Source organism: Oculina patagonica, chromosome 8 (assembly GCF_052425735.1).
Source record: "Oculina patagonica isolate OP01 chromosome 8, crgOcupat, whole genome shotgun sequence".
NCBI lineage: Eukaryota > Metazoa > Cnidaria > Anthozoa > Scleractinia > Oculinidae > Oculina > Oculina patagonica.
Window position 1 is genome coordinate 32,529,758 of NC_135765.1, and position 11,315 is coordinate 32,541,072.

Consider the following 11,315-nt stretch of genomic DNA (forward strand, 5'->3'; position numbering starts at 1 on the left):
CCCACCGCTGAAGTCGAAGTATCGATTGTTGCTAAGTCTTGCGCATGGTTTGATGAATAAAACTACCATGATTCCCTGCAGGCGCGCAACATAGAGGGAATCGGCCATTGAGGAGGCCCGATTAGGGGTTATCAGGATACGGGATATTTAGAAAAAAATAACAGGATATGGGATATTTTGGGGGAAAAATTAATGGGATATGGGATATTTTAACAAGTGATTCTGGGACATCGAACATAAAAGTTGGGGATACAAACCATTGGAATTAATGGATATGGGATATTTAGGCCAAAAATAAATGGGATACAGATACTCAGACATCCGCCTAATGGGGCCTCTTTGAGATCCAACAGACTAGCCAACCACTATAAACTCCCGGGGGGTACTCCCATAAATTTCAGATAGGGGTGTGCCGCCAAGGTTCCTAAACCCTGACCCTATTTAAGGATAAAGAAAGCAAAAATTGATACCCTTTTTAAGGCCCAAAACCGAAAAAATGACACCCTATTCAAGGGGAGGGGAAGCGTTCCGTGATGACGCAAATAACGGCTAACCGCACAAATCTTTATAAAATCGCTTTTCTAATACCTGAACAGAAAATTCAGTTTTAAGATTTCTTTTTTTTTTTCGTTTAGCTGGGCGTTTATTTTAGCTAATAGAGTTTAGGTACCCTATCTAAGGATCACACCGGAAACACATTGCCAAAAGGAGCAAAAATGATACCCTATTCAAAGACCGAAAACCTCAAAAACCATACCCTATCGGGCGGTACATACCTATATAGGCCACATATGGGAGTACCTCCCCCCGGGTATAAACTGTAGGCTCAATTTTTGCTGCCCTTGAGTCTGGTTCCTTCCTGAGGGCGGAGCACATGTTCATTTTCTGAACAGTGACTCAACAGTGGCTGGTTATTAAGCCTGTATAAGCTACTGTTTAATTAAATTTTCCCAGCCTGGTGGCCTCTTAAAATAAACCTCAGTTGCAGTTTGGGAAAGCTTGCTATGTTTGTCTCCACCAGCTTTTGCTGATTGTTCAAGAACGGTAAACAGACCAAAATGATCACTTGGTAAAACATCAGTTTTTGCCGTCTTATCACCCACAATTTTCATTTCTTTCACTTCAAAATCTGACAGTTTGCAAAAAACACGATCAAGCCGATCCTTCAATGTTGATTCTCCATACTTCCTAATAAAAGGATTCTTGCTCTGATCCCAGGTGTAACCATTACTGTCAGTGTGACCAGGAAGTGCCAGCCATGCATCGATCCACGGCCTGGGAAGAATAACCTCACCATCAAACTGCCTTTCAATGTTCATATCACCCATCACACAAACATTTTCAAAGGAAGAGAGTATTTTCAAGGACTCTCTTAAATGTTCTTCACGTAATTTAGCAAAGTTTCCAGAATGTTCCAAGTGGGTAGTTGCAATCACAAATTTTGGAACAGTACTTTCGGTTTCTGCTATGATCAGTTTAAGATTAAGGGGGGAATTTGTTAAAGGGTAGCTATGCCATTTTTCCACGGGAAATACGCTTAAAATGACCACAAAATACCTCCCTTCTTTAGCGACATCAGGTGGAATCAAATGATATCGAGAAAACCAACGCTGTTTTTGCAAAAGCGCAAGGTTATCCGCAGTGACTTCTTGAAAAGTCAAAATATCTGGCTTGAGACCTTCCACGATCTGTCCCAAGGCTGTCATTCTTTCTTCCATCTTTTCAGTATCGAACCAAATGTTAAATGTGAGCATCCTGATTTTCGCTGATCGACCAGTTTTGTAAACAATGTTTGAGCCATTGCGGGATGGAAGGCTTAGAAAAGCACGAAGAACGAACACGGCGATTATCAGTATTGAAAGTACTAGTAATGGGCCACGAGAAATAGGAAACGAAGACATAACTGATGATATTGTTCAGCTTTGTAAGTCCTTCATTCTTGTGAACCTTTACGGGAGTCGTTGTGGCGAAAAACCGCCAGGCATCGCCAAGGACACTTTATTGACCATACACCACAGGTCTCCCGCGGTAGTTTGACGGTCACGCAATGCTTCGCGTTACCTGCCGACCCGAATAAGCCAAAACAGGAGCAATAATCGAATATGGCCGACTGGCCCAGACTATTTTTTGCCTATTTTGCGAGCGGCTCAGGTTTCAAGATCTTTTTTCGTAGTTCGCCGAATATGAAACGAAATAAAGCGCTTGTGGAAAAAACGGATGCAGACCTCTATTAAACCGCGCGAATTTTGGCGGGTCCTAGTGACACCCCAAATTACACGCGCGCGCTTTCCGAGCGTCTCCACCAGGGCGAGAGAAGCCTTCTTCCGCCTTGGTCTCCACCTTTGCCAAACGGAGACGCAAGTAGACGCAAGTTTTCAACTTGCTTCCACTTGCGTCTCTGTTTGGCCACGACGTGCGTGCACATGCGTTGACTTGCGATGACTTGCGTTCAACCAAACGGTGGAAAACTTGCGTTGACTTGCTTTCAAATTTGAGTCAAATTTGAAAGCAAGTCAACGCAAGTTTTTTTGGCCACCCAACGCAATTCAACGCAAGTTTTTTACCCGGTTTGGCCACCCAACGCAAGTCAACACAACTTTTGCTGTTTACTTCAAGTACTGAATTGCAGTAGTATTTGAATGACCATTTTGAAACCTTGTGCGCACTTGCGAGTAAACTTGTGAGCCCGTTTGGCCGGCCAACGCACGTCCGTGCGCAAGTTCAACTTGCGTCTACTTGCGTTATCGTTTGGCCGTCAGGGCTTTAGATTTCACGCGGCCATTTTCCACAAGCGCTTTATTTCGCTTAATACTCGAAGGGCTATAAAAAAGGGAATGCTCGTTGTCTAATAATGGACCGGCTAGAAAGTATTCTGATACATTGGCTGATTTTAGAGGCCCTGCCAAGGGTAATTCCGACAAGCGACATGGCCCAAAAAGTAGCGACAGCACATAAAATAAAATCGCGACAAAAGAACCCTTCTCAGCAAAATTCTGATAGCGATCGACATCAAGGTAGAGAAACGGGGGACAAAGAACAGCTGTTTGGTATATTTTTACATTAATTTGAGAACCAAGAATGGTCAAGAATGAGGCTGAAGTAATTTATTGGTCGCTGTGCTATAAAACGCGAGATTTGAACAATGCCCCACCCTTTCCCCGCTCAGTGGAAAACAGATTTAGATTCCGACAAAGACAAGCAATTTTCCTTTCAATTTCCGACAGCAACGCAGTGAAGTGCGTTAAAGGCAGCAACACGGGACATTTTTAAATTCAGACAAGCGACAGCAATCCAAAAAACTCTATGCTCATTTCAAAAATCTATGTTTTGAGAATTTTTTGGTAAATTTTGAGGATTTTGGGGAGGAGATAGTTTTTCTCAAAGGAGTAGTAAAATTTCGAAAAAATAAGAAATATGTAAAATTTAGTGTGATTTTAAAATTAGAATTTGAAGTTTAAAATTAATAGATGGCCACCAAAACAGTTCCTTGACAACTCAACCTAGGAGTGCTCTTGCGTGGGGGTCAACTGTTTGGTTCTGTTTTAAAAACAATTTTCTTTTTTCTTTCTTTTCTTAAAACCTAACATTTCACTCACCTCCGGCTTAAGTTATCGGCCCAACTGGGTGACTAGTTGTGCAATAAAATTAACTAGATATATTCAGACTGTGTGCGCCGAATGTACATGCAAAGAGAATTACTAAATACACCCCGCTGTATGAGAGTAATGAAAACTCATCTGCTTAGTTAAAGACTTTATTTTTAATTGTTATTAAACTGACTAAAAGAATGAAACAAAGCACAATTGGTTATCATCGTGGTTGGGGGTTGATGCAGAAATAATGAATATTGAATACAAGCTAAAAAGTTCATAGTGTAATACTGAATATTTAATTTGAAATTATTTGACATAATGAATATTTGTCACAGAAAGATGAATTAAGAACACAATTCATCGAAAAAGGTCATGAATAATGAATTACCCGTGGAAAATCGGCCACTCTTGGATTCTGTTGAATTACCACTACAACCCCCAACTGTCAATTAGAAACTTTTAGTTTCGGATCAATTTTTGATGCCTAAACACCGCACACCACAGCGGCAATTAAAATGTTATAAAACACCTAGTTACATTTTATATTATCGCCTCTTTGTGTACTTTAGAGATCGATGACAAGTCACAAAATGTTTTCTACAAGGCTTGCTAAATGACTTTGTATTAGAATGATAAATAGCTCGCCTAAAGCGCAATTAATTGTTTTTGTTTTTAGCAAAACCATCAAATGCTAAATTTGTCCGATATTTTCGCTGTCCTTTGTCAATCATGCCTCATAAACCAATCATAACAGCTCGTCTTAAAATGTTTTTGCACGTGAACAAGAAGCACTGCGCAACTTTAATTTTCTGCTTCAATTTTGTCGGGGTCTCCTAAACAGGTGCAAACTTTCTTCTCGAATACTCCAAGCTATGCTAATTTTCAGCTCAAATCCACCTTAATTTTTCCTTCATATATATTACACACGATCAAAATTCCTATGGATTTTTAAACTCGCAAATCTACCTTTTCTAGAGCTGAAACAGTCATTAAAAGAACGAAATCGAAAACGAAACTGTGTTTTTATAAATAACCCAGAGGGTGTGTACTAAGTCGCCATGGCTTTAAACTTGAATTTCTTCGCCACGCAACGCCGTCGTTTCATCCATGTTTTCAATGTGATCAATGTTATCCACTGGTTCTTCATTCGCAGGCACATCGTCAACATTCGCGGCATTTTCGGCGGTTTCGTCAGCCTCCCTGTAATTCAGCCTTTTCGGTCGGTTTTGACGTTTGCACCATCGAACTGTCAACAGAATTGTGGCAACAAGGCTAACAAGGGCTGCAAAACCCAGAATCGAAAAACCAGCAATTTTCACGATTTCGTTTCCGGCGCGATGCTTTTCGGTTGTGCTTTCTGTGGGTGTAATAGCGACAGTGCTGTTCTCTGTAGGTGGGGTGGACTGTCTGAAAAGCGCTCTCACGCGATTTAATGAACCGTTATTCGGTGCGGGCTCGATTCCAAGTATGTTACAAATCAGCGGGTAAATGTCTATGAGCTCGAACGGCTTGGAGGTAAAGTTTTCTTTGAATGCAGGTCCACGAGCGATGAATAACGGATACATGTCCTTGTTTGTGTTACTGTAGCCGTGATCCCCTCGGATTTTTCCGAGCGTAATGTTCCTTTCTGGTAGTTTTGAGCTGCGTGCGTACCAACCCTCTTTCATCAACCCGACAATTGAACCAATTCTTCTGTTGTGCTTGAAATGCAGGTCATCTGGAACATCGTCCTTTTTGTACACTTCATAGACTTTAGTTTTTCTTTCCCCTTCCTTAAGGCTATCATACACGTAATCTTCTTTGCCTGGTTGCGGCTGAATGGTAAAAAACGCCTTGTTCCCGGCCCAAGCATCATAGGTGCTTGCGTTCACGATGCCATCAAAGTCTATAAAGTTACTTGTGTTATATGCTGACATTCCGTGGTCGGAAGTGACAATAATATTGACTTCGTCTAGCAAATCGACCTGTCGGAGCCGATCTAAGAGATAGCCAGTGACATTTTTATCGTAGTCTCTGATGGCAGCCTCAATTTCAGGCGAGTCAGGGCCATAGTTGTGTCCGACTGTGTCAGTTTCCAAAAAGTACATTGCCACGAAAGTCGGAGGGCTGTCTGCGGTTAGCCATTTTATAACTGTGTCAATTCTTTCCTTCGCTGGCATGCGGTTTTCTTTGGAAGCGAACGGTTTAGAATATTTAGTGCCGTTTGTACTGAAGCTGGGGAAGTAGCCTCGAATTGCGACATCGTACCCCGGCCAGAAGCTCGTACCGCTTTTAAAACCGTGTTTTTGATTAGTGACCCAAACTGGCTCGCCGCCATCCCACCATCTTGTCTCGTTATTGTTGCTGTCAAACGCGGCTCTAAATACAGGATCAACCATTTCATTCGCGATAATCCCGTGACTTTCGGGATACAACCCTGTGACAATGGTGTAGAGATTTGACATCGTAACCGTTGGAAACACGTTCTTAACGTAAGGCGCTTTCACTCCAGTTTTCGCTATGAAGTCTAGGTTTGGTGTATCGGTTTTAGACATGTAATCCCAGCGAAATCCGTCCAAGCAAATCAAAATCACTGTTGAATTGCTTGATGCTGAAACAAACGCGACGCAAGCGAGAAAGGCGAAGAGCGCCAACCCTGACAACCTTCGATCGAACATGTTGCAACGGTCAGCTCAAACAGCCTCCCAAGCTGAACGCGTATATAAACATTTACTCATTAATTCACTTTGCAGAAACTAAAACCACGACGCGAAAAAGCAAATTTACATATTTTAGCTGATATTAGTTGCGGTCAAAGGATTTGTTAACCCACTATGACAGATAAACAAAGGTGTATGTATGCAAATCAAAAGACATACATAAAATCAAATCGATCGATCACTCATCCGTTCAGAACAGACACAAAAAGCGACGCAGGCCAAAGAGTCAAAATTGACCGGAACAAATAGATCAGTGTCGTCGGTTAGAAAAAAATTATAAAAACGAACTCTTTAATAGCGTCATTCGGATCTCGTTTACGAGTCTTTTGAAATTCTTGTAGCCTCACGACAGCGGGAGTTCTGGGTGTAACCGCAGAGAAAGAAAATAATATTATCATTAGCGAGTGGTCCCGGGTGCGGTGCCTGCCTCGTTCCGAGTTACTTTGTCCCAGTTCCTGCGCTTTCGTCCAGCGACTAATCGCAGGCGCGGCTGTCATTCGGATCAGTTTGTAACAATGAAAGTATGGGGTGGTCTTTTTAAGCTATACCAGGCACACTTTCGTGAAATCAGGCGGGTTTTGTCTCCTAGTTTTGTAGAATACGACTTTAATACAGTCGAGCCACTTTCACAAAGATCAATCAATCAATCAATCAATCAATCAATCAATCAATCAATCAATCAATCAATCAATCAATCAATCTAGTCAACCAGTCAGTCAGTCAGTCAGTCAGTCAGTCAGTCAGTCAGTCAGTCAGTCAGTCAGTCAGTCAGTCAGTCAGTCAGTCAATCAATCAATCAATCAATCAATCAATCGATTAATCATTCAATCAATCAACCAATCAAACAGTCAGTCAGTCAGTCGGTCGGTTCGTCAGTCAGTCAGTCAGTCAGTCAGTCAGTCAGCCAGCCAGTCAGTCAGTCTGTTAGTCGGGTGGTCAGTCAGTCAGTCAGTCAGTCAGTCAGTCAGTCAGTCAGTCAGTCAGTCAATCAATCGTACAATCAATTCCTTGCTGGTTGAAAAGCTCTGTCACTGCCTCTAAAAAAACACTTTCTGAATGGAGGAACGAAAGTTTCAGTTAGAGATAAGATTGCTCCACTATCGAAGGCTCCACCTCACGAGTAGACAGAACAGCGCCCCCTCCCCACCCTCCACTGAGGGCAACCCTCGCCTGGCCAGTAAGGGCAATTTTCGCAACATAGCATAAGTTAACGATAATTTGCGACACTTAATTTTCGCGAATTTGGAGAATTTCACTTTAACATTTTTCTATTGACATTAAATTTTTGTCGCAAAATTATACAGATTATACAGTTATTTTATAATTGTTTAGCAGATACATCACTATGTTTGCCTTGTTTGTTTGTCTTAGCTTGTAAATGATAACAGACCGATTCGATCTACGTGTTTTTCACATTCAGTTCCGTTTTACAAACAAGATACGAAGAACAATAGCAGAAACAGAAAAATATTATATCCAACGCAAAAAAGAAAAGAAAAGAGTGGAAAGTTTAAATCGTCATGCAGAGACATCAAAATAACACAAGTGCAGGGTAAGGTAAGCTACTTTTATTTGAATCCTTTACTACAAGTTGAATTTAGAGCGATTTTCAAACCATTCTCATACATTCTCTTAAATGGCTCAGAACGTAATGCAATATTGTCACGAATCACAAACACTGAACGTCTGGGCTGTCTTTGCTGATCGCAGGTTAAAATTACCTCAGTGAACTTTCTTCAGTTTTGACTCGGAATCATATTTCGTAGCATGTCCATGATAGCGAATCGAATGTTTCTCATTCTCCAGCAGTAAATAACTGGATTTAAAGATGAATTAAGAAACAAAAGAGTCCAGGAATAGAAATAAAATCTCTCCATGAAAGTGGTACTTGGATAAATAAAAATACTTAAAACTAATCTGCAATACTCCGGCAAGCAACAAGCCAGAAACACAAGATATATGTAGAATGCACTAACAGCAGATTTTCTCAATCTTGCAACATGTACCATTTCGCCATTCTGTGAAACTTGTTGTATTTGTAGGACTTGAATTTGATTTGTGTGGCGTCGTACAGTCAGATAAATTTTGCAATAAATAATTGTTGTACAAATGAAACAAAGACCGATTACTATAGCGAAAACTACGGAAACAGATGATTTGTCTAATGGGATAAACGAAGCGGTTTTTGATGAGAGAATCGCACTGAACACCCATATTGAAATCACCACAGCAACGACGCGCTTGTGAGTCACAAGTTCCGTGTATCGGAGATGAAGATGAATTGCCAAGAATCTGTCTACACCCAAAGCCACAACACCAAAGAACGAAGTGTAAACAAATATTCCCGAGATGAAGTAATACGCGGTTATCGTCGAATGAGAGAGAATGCTTTGTTGCAACAGTTTGGCCATCCTAGCGATGTAAAACGGCTGAATTAGTAAACCAACACCAAGATCAGACACAGCAAGACTCAGGAGCAATGTTTTTAACGGCTTTGGCAACGACGAAGTTTTTCTCATCGCGAGGATTGTTATAATGTTCAACATGACGGCGGTGTAGGAAGAAAAGGCGTTCAACACACAATTAACAATATATGAAAAATACAGCGGGTCTTCGTCTGCTCTCATTATGTCGCCTGAAATTCTTATTGACTGAATGATGTAACTAGTAAAATTTTCCTGTACACTGTACTGAAAACAGACCCTCGTCGGGAATGAGATAGCTTTTTGATATTTCAATGATAATACTTCCTTTTTAATCTGATGAATATGAGTATTAAACTGCCATCTGCTTTTCTATAAAAGTAAATATTCAAAAAAGAGGCAATCTTATTAAATTTTTGTCAGCTTGAAAATAAATGAAGAAATTAATTTTGTTGGGGTTCGAGTTTTTAGTCACGAAATATAGCAATGATATTTCTTTTCCCCAGAAAAAGTAAATTAAATTTTAAAACTCGTTTTATCAAATTAAAAAACAGTTTGTTAGAAAAAAGTTGTATAAACTTCAGATGGTCAAATGTCCTCGAGAAATTAACTTCGTTTGCAGTTCAGTCTAATAGCACGAAAAACTATTTATATCGATGATTTTTTTTATGTATACTGCTCGCATCCTAATCTTTATCGTCTTAGAAAATAAAACCTTTGCTGTAAGTCTATTAAACGAAGCTATTATTTTCGTTACTGATTTCTGCGTTTATCCTATTTTGTGATAAACGTTAAAGCTTTAACAAGCCGCTTTTAGGTTTGTGACAAGATAACTGTGAATTGTGTCTACGCCGACGTCACGTCCACAAAGTAACTTGCCGATAAGAGTCCTTAAGCTGTTTGTGGTTGAAAAGCTTTTGACAGGGAATTGCACGTAATGGCCGTTTGGCTGAAGGAAGTCGAAACGAAGCACGAACCGGCTCATCGAGGTCTGCGTCATCATAAGGTGAAGTTACACGGGACAACTTGCAACAACGATTTTTCGCCCAACACCGCGTCAAATTTTCGTGATATGTTTAAAAACGAGTCAACTTTTTCGCGTAACATCGTACAAAATGTACTTGGCAACATGCATGTTACACGAGACGATTTTCAGCGCAACGCCCTGACTCGCAACATTTCGCGCGCGCGTCCAGGCAATGTTGTTGAACAGAATTCTGGGAAGGTGTTGCGCGAAAAATCGACGGCGACCCTGTTACACGAGTCAACTTTCTAAATATTCGTCATTTTGCGTTGCGAGTTTTTGACTTGGTTTCAAAACTCGCAACGTGTTGCCGAGTAAAATGTTGCGCAAAAAATCGTCCCCGGTATCATGTTACACAATGAATACATTGACAAGTTATTCTGCTTCTCTCTGGTTTTCGTCCTGCTTCATATCATATTAGCCTTTTTTCGAATTTCTTCTCAGACTGTTTGCAAGACGCTGTTTGTAGGAAATTATAAGAAAATATTTTAAGGTAGCTTTTCTTAACTACTGCTGTAAGGGCTTTTACATTATTAAAAAATGTCATGACTATTTCAATTGCTAACCAATTTTTCACTTTAGCTTTACTTATGCTCTAATGAATAACTCTCGACAGACTACACCATCAAGACTTAGATTCCTCGAACCTTTTATAAAGCAATGGGTTTTTAGGGCTATTTAAAGATCGTACTTTTTCAAACTGAAAGGTTGAATTTCAGGATGGCGGCGAGATGTCCGAAGACAATATATATGCCATTATACCTGTTTAAAAATCTCGTTTAGGATCACGAAACTTACGTTACTTTAATAAAATGACAAGTCATCGGCACTTGATTATCATTTCATTTCTTCCATAAAATTCATTGAAAAAAGAGCCTCTGGATTCAGGCTACTGTAATTTGAGAACTATCATAAATTAAATTAGTTTATCATAATTTATGCAAAATGTTTTTTTTTAAACAAATCTTTGGATAACAGATGGTTCGACTAGAAATAAGCAATTTTGTTGGTACAATAAGTCAATCAGTTTAACTATCATGGTCTTTTTTATTTTTGCGCGTGCAAACTCTTAGCAACGTTAGAGACTAAGGGCCTGTTTACAAGCAGGTAGGGTAACCCTAGTGCTAGGGTTACCCTAGCAAGAGGGTTAGAAGATAGCCCGGGTTTCCTAGCAAAAATTCGCAGGTAGGGTAACCCTACTACCCGGGTCAACTTACACCGGTTACGCTTCAGTTAACCATGTAAAATTTTGTCATAAGAAGCTGTTATTCGAAAATAATTCCGTTCCAGTGCAAAAATACGACAAATTGTGAATAAACACGGTGTTTTTTGGTCACAATTCGCTGTTTTTGTCGGTATTTTTGAACATATTTAGCTTCTTGGAGCCAAAATAAAGTTGTTACGGGTAGGCGAGTTATCCCTAGCAGAGCGTTTACAAGGCGCTAGGGTTACCCTGGCGCTAGGGTAACCCTAGCTGCCTTGTAAAGGGTTACCCTACCTGCTTGTAAACAGGCCCTAAGCACCACATTTCACGGCAAACTGCTGTTGATTCTGTTTACTTTTTCTCGAATCATTG

At 40.3% G+C, this 11,315-nt stretch overlaps 3 protein-coding genes across 3 annotated transcripts; all 3 read right to left on the minus strand.

The window, feature by feature from the left end:
* LOC144662018 (5'-tyrosyl-DNA phosphodiesterase-like) lies at positions 1-1,963 on the minus strand. The gene has a single exon (XM_078522750.1). The coding sequence runs from the start codon at positions 1,899-1,901 to the stop codon at positions 930-932; it is 972 nt and encodes a 323-aa protein (XP_078378876.1). The 5' UTR covers positions 1,902-1,963; the 3' UTR covers positions 1-929.
* Positions 1,964-4,509: 2,546 nt separating this feature from the next.
* Positions 4,510-6,311, minus strand: LOC144662277 (ectonucleotide pyrophosphatase/phosphodiesterase family member 5-like). The gene has a single exon (XM_078523055.1). The coding sequence runs from the start codon at positions 6,248-6,250 to the stop codon at positions 4,658-4,660; it is 1,593 nt and encodes a 530-aa protein (XP_078379181.1). The 5' UTR covers positions 6,251-6,311; the 3' UTR covers positions 4,510-4,657.
* A 1,534-nt stretch (positions 6,312-7,845) lies between these two features.
* LOC144663904 (adenosine receptor A2b-like) lies at positions 7,846-8,932 on the minus strand. Its single transcript, XM_078524984.1, has one exon. The coding sequence runs from the start codon at positions 8,917-8,919 to the stop codon at positions 8,029-8,031; it is 891 nt and encodes a 296-aa protein (XP_078381110.1). The 5' UTR covers positions 8,920-8,932; the 3' UTR covers positions 7,846-8,028.
* Positions 8,933-11,315: the final 2,383 nt, after the last annotated feature.